At 48.2% G+C, this 18,161-nt stretch overlaps 1 protein-coding gene across 4 annotated transcripts in view; it reads right to left on the reverse strand.

Annotated features, from left to right (window-relative positions):
• LOC144717881 (microtubule-actin cross-linking factor 1-like) overlaps nucleotides 1–18,161 on the reverse strand; it is a 261,212-nt gene that overhangs the window by 23,934 nt on the left and 219,117 nt on the right. For all 4 annotated transcript variants that reach the window (XM_078593630.1, XM_078593631.1, XM_078593632.1 and 1 more), the window contains 16 exons: nucleotides 17,743–17,984; nucleotides 16,578–16,904; nucleotides 14,611–14,718; nucleotides 13,371–13,589; nucleotides 11,609–11,812; nucleotides 9,858–10,089; nucleotides 9,106–9,332; nucleotides 8,510–8,632; nucleotides 8,109–8,210; nucleotides 6,958–7,059; nucleotides 6,240–6,413; nucleotides 4,463–4,618; nucleotides 3,277–3,474; nucleotides 2,335–2,463; nucleotides 1,052–1,216; nucleotides 501–656 (listed from right to left, as the gene is read on the reverse strand). In XM_078593630.1, coding sequence (XP_078449756.1) covers nucleotides 501–656; nucleotides 1,052–1,216; nucleotides 2,335–2,463; nucleotides 3,277–3,474; nucleotides 4,463–4,618; nucleotides 6,240–6,413; nucleotides 6,958–7,059; nucleotides 8,109–8,210; nucleotides 8,510–8,632; nucleotides 9,106–9,332; nucleotides 9,858–10,089; nucleotides 11,609–11,812; nucleotides 13,371–13,589; nucleotides 14,611–14,718; nucleotides 16,578–16,904; nucleotides 17,743–17,984 — 2,864 coding nt within the window. The remainder of the gene's footprint in view (nucleotides 1–500; nucleotides 657–1,051; nucleotides 1,217–2,334; nucleotides 2,464–3,276; nucleotides 3,475–4,462; nucleotides 4,619–6,239; nucleotides 6,414–6,957; nucleotides 7,060–8,108; nucleotides 8,211–8,509; nucleotides 8,633–9,105; nucleotides 9,333–9,857; nucleotides 10,090–11,608; nucleotides 11,813–13,370; nucleotides 13,590–14,610; nucleotides 14,719–16,577; nucleotides 16,905–17,742; nucleotides 17,985–18,161) is intronic.

Here is an 18,161-nt window from a genome sequence, read left to right on the forward strand (position 1 = left end):
GTCAGCGCTCGGTTCGTCGCATCGACCGGCGTTATTCGTGTACACTGAAAATCGCGAACACTGTGAATTAACGTGGGCGGATATACACTCTAAGCTAAAGAAGGGAACATCTGGCAAAGCAATGCTGACACTGTAGTTATCAGAGTGTCAATGCCGCGCAGAAACATTAAGTGTCAGGCAGTCGCACGGCAAATAATGTGGCCTTGGATTGTATGTTCCAGAATTGGCATGTACATTTTCAGTTGTTTAAACTGTGGTGTTCCACCTCATATTGCTTTTTATATAGAGAGTTTGTGTTTAATAAAACATAAAAAGCAATATTAATAACATCCCAAGCTATGCATAGACTGATTTTGGTCTTTATGGTAAACAAATGAGGTTTTGTTAAGATAACACATATACACAGGGGCACCTCGCCACTGCATTAGCTCAGGATTTCGACGACACGCTGTTTAATGTAGAACGGTAACGTTGGCGCGGTAAAATACCAAGTGGATTACCTTATGCTCATCGATCTGAAACAGAACAGAGTCCAGGATGAGGCTGGCTGGCGATAGTGTGTTCAGATTGTTCTCCATCTGCGTCAGCCAGCCGATGAAATCTTGCAGAGAGTTGTGGAATTCAATCGCCGTTTTCAGAGCGGTCTCCAACTTGGCCTGCCCACAATAATTACGCATCAAGAAAACCGACAGACATCATCACGTTAATATTCAATCAAAATGTATCCCATCCCTTCTTCGGTCCAAATAAATATATAACGGTTATTGAATGTTGAAAATTAACACAGGATGTTGAATGTTGCAGTTTAAAAACAAAACACGCACTCAACCATAATTTTTACATAAATGCTCATTATTTAATCATCAACCATTAATTAAGAGAAAACGTGTGCCTACTTTTGCAGGTTTACATTTAAAGGAATGTTAACCTTTGATCACTGGCTAATATTTCTCCACTAAATGCCTACGTAGATAAATCAATGCGTGAACTCTCTGAATTGCAGTCATTAAGTAAAATCATTTCCCATGATGCATTGCCATGCGAGGCTCACCCTTCTCTCGTTCAGCTTGTTGCCGACGATCTTCCACTTGTGCTCCAGGTCCTGAATGCCGTACTTCAACGTGGGTTCACCAGATTGCTCATTCTGCATCCGCTGACACTGCTCCAGCACCTTGGTGTACAGCCCGTGTTTGACCTGGTACTCCTCGCACATCTCCTGCAGGGTGGCACAAACATGTCGAGGGCACGAGAAATTCATAATTGTACTTTTGTGTCGCGTGGCTCAGAGCGCCGAGCCAACAGCACAGCGGTCAACGTAGATTCAAATCCGGGTAACCACTGGTGATTAACGAGGGTTAATCTTTGCATTCATGAAGGTGTATATATGTATGCATGTTGAACTTCTTTCGCACTGGTACGTAGCCAACCGTGCTCATCGGAGGTGTGGAATTTTTTTTGTTAATCGTCTCAGCCCAGTCACCAATGGGCAGCACGGAATGCCTAATCATACTACATTCGTTGTTTCAATTAATTCAGCGCATTTAAACCAAAACATTATTTTCACACGTGACAAACGCACTTTGTAAATCATATAAACAGGGTATAATCAAGTGTGGATAAAGATATTTATGCAAGTGACTTGAGCAACAGGTCTGTAACGTCACCTTCCTGTGCCATTCTCTAACCCCACGTGGTACCACCGCTGTCTGCGCGGGTACTCGGTGGAAATGTAATAGTCTCATAACAAGACAAAGATGGTACGGTGGCGAGATGTTAAGTCCCTCGCTTGCATTTTTTCCCCTCCAAATTTATAATCAACGTCACGCGTTTAAGATTATTTGGCTGCAATAAATGTCCACGGGATAAGCCACTTCGTTGAGCTATCATTTGTGGGCAGGTCGCTTCTGAAAAATAAGCTGAGCTCCGCGGGCTTTACCCGGTTAAATAAAATAAAAGAATAAAATACTTGCACTACTATCGCATTTTTGTATCGGTTGTTGTGGGAATTTTCATACGCACATCAGATTGATTCCTTGAAAAGGGTATCTATTTGGTGTTTGAACATCTAAACACCTGTTTTATTGCCACAAAGGGTAAAAACCTATTCTTATTTATTTCATATTTCTAACCCACCCCTACTGGACATCCGTGAAAGAGAGCTTTCTAGCTCATCGGATACCTCCAGCATAAAATAAAGATTCCGATTATGACATATTGGGGCGGCGGTACAGAATTTCAATACAACTTAATGATAAAGAGGACGGGGGGGCGGGGGGGGGCGGCACCGCGATTGGGCCGTGATGGCGGTGGGGGCATGGATGTCGGTAGGTGTACCATGTGAGTACTGAGCTGCTCCTTGGCAGTCTCGGGAAGGCCCCCGACCGGCTTCGTGTCACTCAGCTGGTTCTCCATGTCGGACAGCCACTGCAGGAGCCCATCCATCTCACCCTGAAAGCCCTGGGCCTGTAGGCGAGAAGCAACGTGCGTGCAAAGTCATCATCACTCTGTTGGCAATGTCACACCTGCAATTGCATCAGTCATTATGAAGTGGACCATTTTTATTCTAACTTACCAGTTAAAGAGGGTTCAAGTCTAATTGTGGTTTAAAAGACCATCTGTAAGGCATGGAAATATTAACCTTCCCCCCTCCTATTCTTGGTTCTTTCGGTAAAGTCACGTAGAAGGGAAATAATAAAATAATAAAAGTATAAAACAATAAAATTCTCACGACGTGAGAATGCGCTGTGACCTACGCGTGAGTATGTACGTTGAACGTCTTTCGCACCGTACGTAGCCAGCCATGCTAATCGAGAGGTGCGGCGAAACAACAAACTAAACACAAAAATCAGTTCTAAAGAAATGTATTTTCAATCTAGATTTAAAAGACCTGCAGTGTGGCGGTTAACCCCTTTCCCGTTTCGAGAAGTCTTCAAGTTGCAGGGTGGGTCCCATTCACCTCTGAATCTCGCAAAGTGCAAGCGGCTCGGCGTTAATTGTATTTAGAGAGGCATAGCACCGTTGTTCTTAAAGACACTGTACTCACCGCAGAGAACTGTAGTGACACAACCGCACTCTACGATAGATGGCACCAAACTGCACCACACGACCCTCCCGCATGGCCTTGTGAAAAGCCTCGGTACTGATAAACCTATTTTTGTTTAGTTTTTCTTCCGGTTTCGTTTTGATGATGTACACGCGCGTTCCGTCATCGGACTGGGGAAAGGGTTAACACGCAGTGAGGACCCGATAACGGCGTCTCGGGCAGGTTGCGCGTACCTTGCGCAGGGAGCCCTCCAGCTGGGCCTGCCGCTGCTCGGTGCAGCTCAGCACGCTCTCCCAGCGCGCGGCGAGGTCGTCGAGCCGACCCTGCAGGCCGCTGGCCTCGGCACCGGAGCTCGAGAGCACGAGGTCCTGGCCGGCGCGCTGCACCGTGCCCACCGTCGACTGGTGTGCCAGCACGTCGTTACGCAGCACCTGCGGGGGCGGTGGGGAGGGTGGGGAGGACCACGGCAAGCGCGGGGAGTCGCTCGGGCGTCGTCGGGGGCCGCGTCGAGCGCAGGATCCGAGCCAAATGCTTGTGTCTACTACTACGGGGACATCGGTGTGACGTGCGCCACAGCGGAGTCACTTGCGTAGCTGCATCGTGGAGGCCGTCTTCTGATAAGCTAGCCAAAGTTTGGCGTTGCATTGACGTGAGCTGTCTGATAGACTACGCGAAAGGAATATGACAGTGACTTTTAATTTCGGGACGTTTTGCGCACATTTATACCAACACTAAATGACCCAAAATTCATTCATATCCCTATTGTATTTTAAATTGCTTTAAAAAAAATGACGTATTTCTATTTGTTCTGTGTTTTGATTTTGACATTAACTTGTCTTTATTTTCACTTGGAACCAGTTTTTTGTTTTTCTGCACGTTCTCTTTCAGTCTTTTGGCCTTACTTGTTTAATTTCTGCATTTTAAATTGTTTATCCCATGGAACCCGTTTGCTGTACGATGCACGTATTTTAATCCATCTCTCGCTCGCAAAAAATACTTCCTATCTCAACGGGCTCTTGGATAAAAAAAAAAAACGAAGACAATCCATCAGTAGGTACTCTTGTCATTTAAACTTGAGAAGGTGATGATGACGGAGAGCACGTAAAATCCTGGGAAAGACAACTCCGCTCCCAAACGTTTACCGATTCGAAATATATCCGGGCGACGGTGAAAGGGGGTTAAACGAGGCCTGAAAGTGAGGGGGGGGTTTGGGCGCGTGCAGGGGTTGTGGCAACCAAAATAACAAGAGGATGCATTTTTTCGAATTAGGTCCAAAAAAAAAAAAACCCTGCAATATTTCAAGAGCCGCAAAGCACGTGAACAACGTCACGAAGCGGTTGCTTAAAGAGCCGCACGCGGCGTCGGAGCCCCAGGCTGCCGACCCGCCGGGCGTGTGCGTGTCAAAGCATTTCCGCGTACGTGGTGCTTGGCCAGCTCGATCTCGATGGCCTTGGGCTCGTTGGCGACGGGTTTCTGCTCGTCCAGGAGGCCCTCGGTGTGCTCCAGCCAGGTGAGCAGCTCGTCCAGCGCGTGCTGGAACTGCCCCAGGGCCAGCAGCGCCGCCTCCATCTTGTGCTGCATTGCACGCGGGATCGCACGCTCGTCAATAGAATGTTCCGGAACACGGGGAGGGGGGGGGGGGGACTTCACATCATGACCCCCACGGACGGCACTGCAGTGCTTGACGCACAAGCTGGGGGATTACAGCACATGGACGTCACGGTGGCGAGATGTTAACTACCTCGCCTGGTATACAGGAGGTCGTGGGATCGATCCTGATCCTGATGCCTGGATATTTGGAGTTTGCATATCTCTCACTGGTTGGTCGCTTGGATTTTTCTCCAGGTCCTCTGGCTTTCCCTCTACAATTAGAAACATCTTTTTAAGAGCATTTGAGTGCTATAAATTTCCACATGATAAGCATCTTCTGAAAAAGAGCTTTTTAGTTCAGTGGGGCTAGTTTAGTTTCTGAGGTTGTCCTGTACAGGGTGCTCATGGTGTATTGAGATTTTCTGGTTGTGCCGCGTGTTTTTCAGCTTGACTGCCGACGTTTTACTCCGCGTGCTGGGAGCATTCGGAATTCCATTTCAGAAGTAGCTCCCGGCACGTGGAGCGAAACGTTGGACATCACGCCGAACAACACGCGCGGTACAATCCAAAAACACACCAGAGAGCGAAAGGTACTTAAACAAATGCCGTGGAAATTGCAGAGGTGGCGGTACCAGCCAATCAATCAGATGGGGTGATTTTTATTCCGATCTACAATTGTCAATAAAAATGCGTGAGCTCAAGCCTCTTTCCGCTTTGCCCTCCACCACCCAGCCACGTTTGACATCATGAGCAATACCTGCTGTGTCCACCGGGCAGTGCACTATTCACAGCCATTGGTACGGAGACAGTTTGCCGTCACGGTTTCAGAACTCGGTCAAGGTCATAGGTCATGCATGGCTAATCATCAATACCAGACGTTCTCGGTTCCTTCTCTTTCTCTTCAAATGAAAATCACACAAGTGCTGTGACTGAGCGGCAGGCTGACAACGACACTTCCTACAAGGACGCTCGCAATTCATAGAAACATTAAAATGATAGACGTCACTTTCCCAATTTCATGCAACGATTAGGTCTGCGAACCATCACTCAATTCATACACTTCCCATTGAGTCTCACTCGACATGCAGAACCCTTAACAGAGCTGCAAACTCGGCCAATGCCCTTGCACCTGTAATGCGAGCGTATGCTGGGACTTCGCCGCCCCAGCCCCTAAGCCAACCAGGCGACACGAACCATTGGGGGCAGGGTTCAAGGGCGGAGCCCGAGGGCGCTAGGGGGTGGTATTATCTGGAAAGTTCTTAAGGGGTGTGGTGAAGGGTGGAGTCTGGGTGACGCGGGAAGGGGATATTAGGGGGAGCCGGAAAGGGGCTCGGGGTCAGTTGGTGAGAGCTGGAAGCTGGGCCACGTCGCGGGTCTCCGTGAGCCATCGGCCACGTGGCGACGTGGAGACGGCTCCCAGTGCGCCGTCTGCCAGCGGTGCGTGGGAGCGGAGAAGTGAGAGCGAGAGGGCGGCGCGGGAGCGGGACGCCAGCTCACGCGACGCGCCATGGAACAACCGAGAGAGCGGAACGCGAGCTGTCCAGATAACGAAGAAATAAACAGACGGAGACACAGTCGCTTGCCGTCGACCTGGTTGATTACACACCTGTCTGCTGAGTATTTTGGTGTCGAGGGTCTCCCACTGCTCCTTGAGGTCGCGGAGCGGCCCCGCGATCACCATGCGGTTCTCCTCCTCCTTCACCCTCTTGAGCATCAGCTCGCCCTGGTGGCTCAGACGCTCCATCTCGATCTGCTGCTGGTAGCTCTCGGTTTTCAGTTGCTGCAAAAAAGGGAACGGGAAACAACGTCCCAGCTTCATCAAACAGCATTCAGAAATAATTGCTTTTAAAACATGCACGTAATAAGAACATTATTCTATGCCAATTATATAGCTAAAATGCATCTTCCTGGAGATGAAGTGGCATTTTTAAAAATATAAAATGCATTATTGTGTCCTGTTCATTCATTACTCACAATTAAGTCAGATTTTCAGCTGGTCATCATGTTCACGGTTGTTAGATATTTCGCGTATTTGTTTACAAATTTTATTGCATTGCTTTGCGGTTCAGGTCTCCCCTGCCGAAGAGACTCTTGCTCTCAGAAGGTAACAATGAAGGATACGTACATCTAAACATACTCTCGACAAACACCATCAGACGGAGAGACCAGATCGAGGGGAATTGTGGTGAGCGTTGGCCGAAGCCGTGAGGATGCCGCTCACGCGGCGGAGTGGCGAATGCGATTCAGAGCCGCCACCCCCGAATAAACGCGACGAGAAGGAGGAGAAGAGAAACTCTAACGCAGGGAAATGTGCGGCCCCTCACCTTGAGATCCTCCATCTGCCGCTTGACCGTCTCCAGGTCGGTTCCGACAGGCGGCAGGTTTTCCATCTCCGTGGTGGCGTTCTCCACCCAGTCGAACATGCTCTGTCGAGTTACGCAGCGCGCACAGTTATCGTGCGTCAGAATCAGAATCTTTGAATTTGGACTGGAGGAATGCGATGAGCTACGAAAGCCCTCTTTCATTTCGATTTAAAGCTTTCGTGACTGCAGGGATTCATCTTCTTGGTTCTTTCGGTAAAGTCACGTAGAAGGGAAGTAATAAAATAATAAAAATAAAACACAATAAAATAATTCTCACGACTTTTCGGCCACAACGCAAGCAGCCGTCCTCAGGTGTTGTGGCCGAAACGTCGTGAGAATTATTTTATTGTGTTTTAATTTTATTATTTTATTACTTCCCTTCTACGTGACTTTACCGAAAGAACCAAGAAGATGAAGCCCTCTTTCAATTAAGACGTCCAGTGCCGCAGCGCAATCGCAATTGTGGAACGGCTGCGCACACCACGTGCACCACGTAGACAGTTGCCACTGCTGGGGAGATGGGTGGGGGACGAGGGAGACGCGAGGTGGGGGGGGGGGGTACCCATTTGGCTCGACTGCAGCAAGGCACTGGAATGGTTGAGATGAGATGTAAGGCTCTCTGAGTTGCTGGGGCATTCAAGTGCCCGGTGGACGCAACATCCGTATGCGTGCAACCCTCTTCGTCAATCCACTGCTGGATGAGGGTTCTCTCCACACCATGTGGGTCGTGGCGGGTAGATAAAAGCCGAGTGAGCATTTCGCTTTGCTCAGGCACAGCATGAAAACACCTCCTCAGAGACGAGAAGCCGTCAGTTACTGAACAAAGCCCGTCGATTGTTAATTATGTTAGGCTCAATCTTACTGCTCTATTTTTAAAAAATGATTGCCATTGTCGCAAAATGGTGCTGTTATGAAACAGTTTTGATAGTATATTATGCGAAAGCATGAACGAGTCTTCGAGAGAAGCCTAACAATATGTTGGCGAGACCTTTCATTGGCCTAATTCTGTCAGGATTTTGACCGACCTACGCACAAGCGGTGCAGGCAAGTGAACAATGCAATGGCACATGCAAGAGTTGTGGAGGAATGAAGAAATGGATGAGCTGCCCAACCTGCAATGCATCCTGGTATTGCATGGCTGTCTTCATAGCCTCCTCCAATTTGTCCATGCGGTCCTTCCAGCATTTGTTCAGCCGATCCCAGGAAGAATTCATCTTTAAAAAAGAGTGCATAGTGGCAGTGCCTTCAGTACAAAATACAATATTTGATCGATTAATGCATTCAATGACATGTAAACAATTCAAAGGGACTTTTTTAATCGGCGCAACAGACATTGTTTGATCAATTGTATTATTTTATTATGTTTCATTTGTATTATTGTATTATCTCCCTTCTACGTGACTTTACCGAAAGAACCAAGAAGATTGTTTGATCAATTTACGTAAGTGTGTGTGTGACGTACTTTTGATTTCATGTTTAAAATTTAAAACGAAGTTTGGGTGTGTAATCATACCTCATCGATGCTCTTCTTCACTTCAGGCTTGTCCGGTTCTCCGCAAGCCGATATCAGATTTGTTCCCAGATACCTCAGAATCTCAAGGTCCTCTTGGAATCCATCGATGTCATTCTTGTTAGCCTGATTGATATACAACAGGTTGTCTGTTAGTACTGCTGCATTTCATTTTATATCTATGACTTTCATTAAAACAATATAAATGTTAGTGCCATTAAACCGCCCACACAAGGCATTAGAGTGGGTATGCAAAGGTCAGTAAATTAGTTTGAAGACCAACAACTAGATGGTGGGATACTGGGAGACGAAACCTTGAGGGTTTGACATTGACTTCACAATACCTAGGTAAGCTACTGCGTAGGATTTACAGTTGTGCCGTAGATCTCTCCGATGAGCTTCTGAGCCGTACAGCGTGCCGTTCGCCATCACGTGCAGCGAAACGTCAGACACCGTGACAGACAACACGCGCTAACGACCCAATAACACATCGGAGGATCACGTGACACAGGAGAAGTACACAGCTGCAGGGTGTGGCGGCATCGATAGCGCTGGCCACGACGGGACCTTGCCCTTGACCCACAGCGGCGCGCGCGTACCAGCATGTACTCCTCCTGCTGCTTGATGAGCGACGGGTCCACGCCCAGCTCCTCCAGGTCCTGCATGTACTCGCGTGTCTCCTTCAGAGTGGCCAGCATGGTGCCCAGGTCGGTCCAGAAGCGCTCAGCCAGGTCCAGCACGTCCAGGAGACGGTTCTCCCGCTCCTCCGAGCGAGACTGGATCTCCTCCCACAGCGACAGCATCTGGCCCAGCTTGTCCTTGATGGCTGCGTCATTACAAAGGTGGGGGGGGGGGGGTGGGGCGGCCAACGACACACGCTTCAATATGTATGCGTGTATGTTTAACTTAAATTTCGATATAAAGCTTTCGTGACTGCAGGGATTCATCTTCTTGGTTCTTTCGGTAAAGTCACGTAGAAGGGAAATAATAAAATAATAAAAATAAAACATAATAAAATAATTCTCACGACGTTTCGGCCACAACGCAAGCAGCCGTCCTCAGGTGAAGAACAGGTCTGTCGTAAAGACAGCGTCTGAATGGGCACCACCAGGCATGGCAGCGAATATTTAAGCTGGGTTGGAGGGGGAAGGGGCGCCTTGACAAAGGAATTTGCATATCAAGAGGAATTTAACAAATTTTGTTCACTGTTCTAACGCAACGTGGACGTTGAAGTGTCGATGCCCATTTTCCATACTGGGCATCTGGGAAAAAGAGCCTTGTGGCTCATTGGATTCCTCAAGTATATAAATAAATATTCGGATTACAACAAGGGTGGCAAAGTACACAAAACCTTTAGCATTGAGCTCCTTCTCGGCGCCCCCGGAGAGGCCCACGAGCTCCTCGCCGCTCTCCTTGAGGAGGTTGAACATTGGCTGGAGCTTCTCCAGCTCCAGAGCGATGTTCTTGTTCTCCGCGAGCTGCTCCTTGATCTTCTCTGCCTCGGCCGGAATGGGTGGCGGCATTCGCAGCCGCTCGATGATCCTGCCCAGGCCTTCCAGCATCACGTCCATCTTGTCGTGGAACTAGAGCCAAAGTGGACCAAGAGTGCACGTGATTTGTTTTTTGCGCGTGTATAAATAAAAATGAGTACTTGTCAACAGAAGAAAAAAACAACAACAGACAACTGCCTCTTAAAGGAGTTTGCAAAACTAGCAGCACTTTGCAGATGGTTATGTTGCGAATAACGGGCAGACAGAAATACACTTACCTCTTTAATCTGAACATCAGTAGAAGCCATTCAGAGATCCAAGCAGAAGAATGCACAGAAAAGCAAACAGCGTAGCGATGTGATAGATTAAGTCCTCATGCAACACAGAATTCAAGAAATCAACATGTTAGGCAAGACGATATTTGCGAGGCATGCAGTAGACCAGGATCACATCATGGCAGCATTTAATTATAATGTGTTAATTGCAAAGAATGCTTCACTGCCATTTGTTTAATCTTCCATCGGACATGGTTGGATATGCCCGAAAACGCATTTCAGATGGTCAGAGCACATGTTTTATTGTGGATCATAGCATATAGAATGAAATATTGTCCTTGTTAATTTGGTACAGAGCCAGATATAAAATGGAAATGAAGTGAATCACGAAGAAATTATCAGCCTTAAGTTTAAACCAAGATTTATGTTAGTGGGTGATTGTTGTTATTGTTTTATTACTTAACTAATAAATGATCAGCAGACAACATTTTAAATTACGCATATATGAATATCAGGACGTGAAATTAGTAGCATAGTAATCACTAAAATTGGTGACACAAACCAGCAAACACAGTCGCTGGCTATTAATACAAGAGGAGCATGGGAAAGGTACATAAAGACGAAGTTTAGTTTTCACAAAACAAAAGACATGGCACATTCACTCGAGTTATTCAAACAATGAATAGTTTCACGCATCCATCATCTTTCACCAATCACCATACTAGGCAGAGTAAACAAAAATCTACACTGGGACTGTATGGCATAGTCAACACTTTGCGCCTACATTTTCCAACGGTACGTGCATGACAATTGTTAAACATTTGAAATAAGTACCATACCAGGAACTCGGTAAGTCGTTGTTTTAACATCCAGCTCAATATAATTAGACTTGTGTGCACATAACATTCTGGTAATAAAACCAGTTCATTATACTCCGCCCCACTGTCCTCCTTGCGAGTCACGCGGCGATGGCGGAGACGCAAATACGACGGAACGCGACGGTGGCTAGACGTTAACTACCTCGCCTGGTATACAGGAGGTCGTGGGTTCGATCGCGACCTTGACGCCTGCTTATTTGGAGTTTGCATGTTCCCTCTCCCCGTGGTGGCGTGGAATTTTCTCCGGGTCCCCCCGGTTTAGTCCCTCCACCTTCAGAATCGACGTGCTTTTACGAGCATTCGGCTGCTATAAATGCCCACGCGATAATCCACTTTCTCACCCAGCTGTCACCTGTGGCCTGGCCGCTTCCGATAAAAAAAAAGAGCTATGTGGGCCTTACACCTGGTGAAATAAAAAGTGAAAGAAAATTGATTTAAGTTAAGGGGGCGGCCCCGCACCTGCGACGACTGGGACAGGGCCTCGTCCAGGCCGAGCGCGCGCTGCCGCACGTCCTCGCGGATCGCCTCGAACAGCCGCTCGGCGCCCGTGTACTTCTCGCGCAGCGCCGGCCCCTCCGACAGGCTCAGCTCCTCCAGCTGCGGACCGATCTTCTTCAGCTTGTCCACGTACGGCTTGTGCTCCGCGATGGACTCCCGCAATTGCTAAGAGGGTGGAGCCATGGGGGAAGAACGGGGCCCCACGGTGAGACTTGGGAACAGTGGATGGTCAGCGGTAGCTCAACGTTAGCGGCCGGTGGAGTTGGTGAGCAACAATTTTTTAAAAACTAGAAGGTAAAAATTTGAAAATTATCATTGGTGTTTTAAATTGCATCGTGGCCTTTGATCACATCGCTGGAGTGCCAATAAATAATAAATATTAATTGAGACTTTAACAAGCCTTGGATACGTGACATTGCATTGCAATATAAAGACAATTGAACACTTAATTTCGTGAATGCTAAATGCTACAAATTTAAAAACCCAAAATAAAAAAAAAAATACTCGATATTACTCCTGATGTATCTTTAAGTTTATTCTAGTTGACAGTGTTCAACTTACTTCATTGCTATCTAAAGTCATAATGTACTTGGAGGGAATGGGCTTGCTTGGTTGGTAATCCCAATCAAGAAGTGACTTACCCTCTAAAATTGGTTCAAGGTTCAAGTTTAATTGCTTTAACCAATTGAGAACCCAAGTGACCAGGATAGTCTCATTAACACGAGACATCTAGGTCACCAAAATGACAAAAAAAAAGCCACCTAAATTTAAGACAGGGTCTCACGTTACATTATACCATTGTACCTTCCCTTAATGATATAAATTTGGCTATGTCCAGTGGCTCCATCGAACTAACCACAAGCAAGAAATGACGCTTGTCGTTTCGGACAGCTCTTAGGGTGAGCACGAATGCAAGACTGCACGACTGCACGAATGCACGCATGCATGTATGTATGCTGACCTTCTTTCGCACCGTACGTGGCCGCCAACCGTGCTCATCGGAGGTGTGGGGGAAGAACAATAAACTATGGGTCTCTGTGCGAGTCTATGGGTCTCCGTGTGAGTCTATGGGTCTCTGTGTGAGTCTATGGGTCTCTGTGTGAGTCCATGGGTCTCTGTGTGAGTCTATGGGTCTCTGTGTGAGTCTATGGGTCTCTGTGTGAGTCTATGGGTCTCTGTGTGAGTATATGGGTCTCTCTGTGAGTCTATGGGTCTCTCTGTGAGTCTATGGGTCTCTGTGTGAGTCTATGGGTCTCTCTGTGAGTCTATGGGTCTCTCTGTGAGTCTATGGGTCTCTGTGAGTCTATGGGTCTCTCTGTGAGTATATGGGTCTCTGTGTGAGTCCATGGGTCTCTGTGTGAGTCTATGGGTCTCTGTGTGAGTCTATGGGTCTCTGTGTGAGTCTATGGGTCTCTGTGTGAGTATATGGGTCTCTCTGTGAGTCTATGGTTCTCTCTGTAAGTCTATGGGTCTCTGTGTGAGTCTATGGGTCTCTGTGTGAGTCCATGGGTCTCTGTGTGAGTCTATGCGTCTCTGTGTGAGTCAATGGGTCTCTGTGTGAGTCTATGGGTCTCTGTGTAAGTCTATGCATGTATGTTGAACTTCTTTCATATCGTACGTAGCCAACTGTCCAACTGTGCTAATCGGAGGTGCACCCCCCCCCCCCCCTGCCCAGCTGGCCACCCCTGCCACCGCAAACTGCACAAAGCCGCAAAGCGCTCACCCGCAGCTCCTCCTGCTGCTGCCGCAGGGTCTCCTGCTCGATGGAGGGCGGGGGCAGGTGGCCGAGCGACTCTCTGGTCTCGACCAGCCAGGGCATGAGCTCTTCGTAGATCTCCCAGAACTGGGTGGACAGCAGCTGGGCGCGCTCCAACTGGCTGAGGCGCGCGGTGTTCAGCCGGCTCACCACGTCGTAACGCTCCAGCAGGGACGCGAGCTTGCTCTGCAAGGGACCATCGCACAAATCCCACCACGTGACCGGCCGCACCGCAAGATCCCCGCTTAGGGTTTGAATCCGAACTCGTTCGTCACGTTTCTCCCCCATTCGCCAACGACAGGTTGGATAGTTCTGCTGGCTAGTTGTTACTGATACCGACCATTTGTTAAGTGTTGTTGCTGGAAAAGGTTTAACATTAAAAAAAAAATGTTGATTCGATTCATTGACTCTTACTTCTGTAGGGGTGTTAGAGAGAGAGCCGTTATGCATGGCAGCTTATGGGAAACAAACACAGTGGGCGGGGCTACGTGAGTGCACGGGGGGGGGGGTGCTCTCAACGACGTCCGCACCAGGCAGCCCGGGGCCCCACCCCTCAGCGGGGGTTGAGTATAAAGGGGGATGTGTCAGAGGGCTCGGGGCAGAATGTTAAAGCTAAACCAGTGAAGACCGAAGATCGTCTAGCTAGAGCCCTGGACTCCCCTGGGACGCCGCCCTTGTCAGGGCCGCGCAGGACCGAGCCAGCGGCGTGGTCCCGAGAACCAGAGCTAGTGCTCTGGGACTCCGGGTACCGTAGCCCGACTTACCAGTGTCGGGCCAGACAGCCTCCCCTAGCCCGTTAGTGGAGGACTAGGAGGTAGGTCAGAGATAGCTAGCAGTGTATTCCCAGCTAGCCGGGTGAGGGGGCCGATACCCCCTCTAGTATTGTATGTCCACAGTTGTGACTACTTGTACGGAATAAATATGTGTGCCTCACCAACGGTGTCCAAGAGTCATCAACGGTACTTCACTTCGTTGGATGCAGATACATCAATGCCCTATCTGTACATTTCATGCAAGTTTAATTAATTTTGTGGGACGATCATAACTTGGCGTTTGCAAACAGGGAGTTCACTTGAAACGCCGCCAAACTACATAGGGTTTGGAATGCAAGAACTTGTATAAGAGTATGAAAAGAAAATAATCAACGATCTGATGCCCTTCATTTTATTTAAGAATAATGTTGATCTCAACCAAGTATGGAAAATACCTCCATGGCAGCTTTCTCTTCTTCACTGCATGAGACTTTCAGCTCATCGCCATTCTTCACCAACTGGTCAATGGAGTCCTTGTGTCTAAGAATGTCGATGGTGAACGCCTGAAGGCAAAAAACAGAAGAAATAAATAAGCATCCATTCAAATGATGAGCAGTTAAAACGTCGATCCAGCCAGGTGGCTCAGTGTTAGTGGTAGATCGAGCGGCTTGTAATCAGGTTGCGAGTTCAAATCCTGGTTGGGCAGTTGTCTCAGCCCACCATCTCTATGGAGTCGGCTAAAATAAGCACCACTTTGCAGTAGAAGTCAAAAGCGTTTGTCCTACGGGCAGGCTCATCCCTGCCATATGAATGTGGAGTTTCCACCATTTTCTCAGGGTTGTAAACAGGAGATGAGCACTGCCTCGATGCGCATTTGAGCACGAATCAAATTTACTTTTGACAATAGTTCTAAAAGGCAAAACATGGAAATCAATGGGCTCACCTTTTTGTCATCAGCAATAACATGTTAAAAAAGAAGTTAATAATTCAGAGGAATTCAAAATAAACTAAACTTCTACGTAGTAATGCCAGGTGGACTGAAAGAGGCAACTGTAATACAGGCCATGCTGACTCACACGAATAGCCAGCCTCTGAGGTCCGAGCCCACACACGTGCACCACGATCACCTTCTGTGTTTACTCTCAACATTTTACAGCATTTACCGAATGTGACGCCTTCCTACCGAGCACGCCACTCACCGCCCGGTCAACGCTAGCGGAAGAGCGGAGAAATTTTAAAAAGAAAACGTTGATACTGCATGCGTATTAAGACGCGTGATAATTTGCCCTCGCCTCCGCCCAGAAATATAACGTTGCAATAAGATTGAATAATATAAAAAAAATGTTCGTACAATTTGTATTTTCCCTCTATTTTCCAACTTTTCTACAGTTTTGTTGTATTTGTAGCCGAAAAAGTTACACTATATAATTTTCATAAACTTTACACAGATTATGACATGCTTAACAATTAATCACATTCGACGAATCAATGCATTGTTGCATGGCATACAGCACACGCACTGTGGTCCCACGTGAGTGATTCAAACCGCGTAGAGTTAATCTTTGGTAGAAATAGGTAGGCTGCATATGCAAAATTGCACAAACCGAACTCGCATAAAGAGAGGGAAATATATATTTTCAGTGACAAGACAATGTTCGTTCATGACAAGAGTGGTAAAATATGTACAACCTTTAAAAGTAACCAATTCATTAATCGCTAAAATCTGATAACATTTACATATATATACATTTAGATAATTAGTACAGCAGTAGTGGTGCAGTGTTTTAGGACCATGCAATATAAACCTGGCATCCTGAGTTTCATTGCCGGCATGGGGAAACATATCTAAACCTGCAAGACCTTCCTGCACCTACAGACCAGTGTGGAGTTTGGTCAAACAACCTCCAGGAATGACTTGCACTGGACATCTGTGAAAAAAAACAGCCTGATAGCTCATTGGATTCCTCCAGCAGAAATGAATTTTCTGATTCTGGCATGGGGAGGACTTTAGGCAGCAGTGGACTGTTTAGCGAAAGCGCACTTCACATATAACTCTGGTATATGCTGGGTTTGCAATTGTATTGCATTCTGGGTGATCTGTCATGCGGGAGCACATATGGAAAGTAATGACAGGGTGAGAGGAAGGAGGTGGGGAGGTTACTCTGCAGGCTGCTCTAATTATGGGGCTGGGCGTTTTGTGCGGTTGGCAAGAGGACGCAGTGCATTATGGTGTGCGGTGGGCGAGCGTGACAACTGCCTGGATGAGTAGAATATATGCAGGTACTGAGAGATCACGATAGGGGAGCCCGTAGGAGATGACCTAGGTTGGCTAGCGGATCCGACGATATTTTTCACTTGCAAAAAGTCAAGAGCCAGAAGACCAGCTGAGGCAACGGAGAGTGCCCCCCCCCCGCCCCCCCACCTTCTGGACTTGCAGCTGCGACGTGGTGGTGTCCTGCTCGAGGCTGACGTCGCCGAGCGCGCGCAGCTTGCGCTCCGTCTCCGCGACCCACGCCAGCTCGTTGTCGGCCGTCTGCTCGAACTGCTGCGAGCGCTGAACGGCGGCGTCCAGCTCGTCCGTCTTGTGCGCGACGGCGTCGCTCACGACGCGGTAGCGCGCGTTGTCGTCGGCCACGAGGCGGTCGAGGCCCTCGCGGGCGCGCCACGGCACCAGCTCGAGCAGGGCGCTGCTCACCTCGTTCACCGTGTCGAGCGTCAGCCGCCGCTCCATCACGTCCTTGTGCAGCGTCTGCGGCGGTGGTGGGAGGGGTATCGGACGGATCGGTGTTGTAAGAACGCCTCGGCTTCGATTCAAAGCTTTCGTGACTGCAGGGATTCATCTTCTTGGTTCTTTCGGTAAAGTCACGTAGAAGGGAAGTATAAAATAATAAAAATAAAACGTAATAAAATAATTCTCACGACGTTTCGGCCACAACGCAAGCGGCCGTCCTCAGGTGAAGAGCAGGTCTATCGGGGAGACAGCGTCAGACGAAACGTCGTGAGAATTATTTTATTATGTTTTATTTTTATCATTTTATTATTTCCCTTCTACGTGACTTTACCGAAAGAACCAAGAAGATGAACGCCTCGGCTGCTCGCCGTCCCGACTGCTGTTTGTTCCGAATCTCCTGCCAATGAAAACTTGCGCCGTGCCGTGTGGAATTCGTCAACGCGGAATGCTTAATTTGTACGTGAAGAGATGTGGTGCACATATTCAGTAATATCTGTAAAAAAAGAATATAAGCCTACGATGAATATGGCGTTTTTTATCGAATAATGCGAGTCGTGGCAGAGCAGCGGCACAGTTGTTAGCACACCGTAATATGAACCTGGTGACTTGAGTTAGATTCCCGGCCAAGGTTAAGATATTTAATCCGGACATGGGATGCTCGCACTATCATGGTAAAGTTTCGACAATTAACCCCCATGAAGGACACGGCATGGGGAGGCCTTCACTAAGCAATGGACTGACAAAAAGTTTTTAAACGATTCCCATCTTATGATCATCAACAGCCCGTAACGTGGAGCAAGCACAGCAGTGGCAGCGGCGGCTGCGGCGACGTTGGGTGCAAGCGCGGAAAGCTCACGTTGACGCGGTCCTGCATCGCGGTGAGCTGCTCGCCCACGGCCAGGCGCGTGTCGCAGGTAGCCATCTCGCTCTCGGCATGGCCCAGCCATTCGTTGAGCTCCCGGTGGGTGCCGTGGAACTTGGTGGCGAGGTGCAGGGCCTTCTCGAGCGTCTTGAGGGCGCGTGTGCTGCTGCCCGTGATCTCGGCATAGCGAGACTTTATGCCGTCCAACTTCTCCTGGATGGTGAGAATCTCATCGCCTGCACCACGGACGTTTCGGGGCAAGCAGAGCTCTTTGTTACAGTGACCGTGTTTCCCTGAACTTCATTTGTTTGTCCTCGTGTACAAGAAATCAAGGAAGATAGCGAGATAAGTATGTAAGCAATTTGGACAAATGTAGAATTTCTACCGCTGGCTGATCGGAGATGAGCACCGCC

This window comes from Lampetra planeri, chromosome 4 (genome assembly GCF_965212315.1).
Source record: "Lampetra planeri chromosome 4, kcLamPlan1.2.h2, whole genome shotgun sequence".
Lineage (NCBI taxonomy): Eukaryota > Metazoa > Chordata > Hyperoartia > Petromyzontiformes > Petromyzontidae > Lampetra > Lampetra planeri.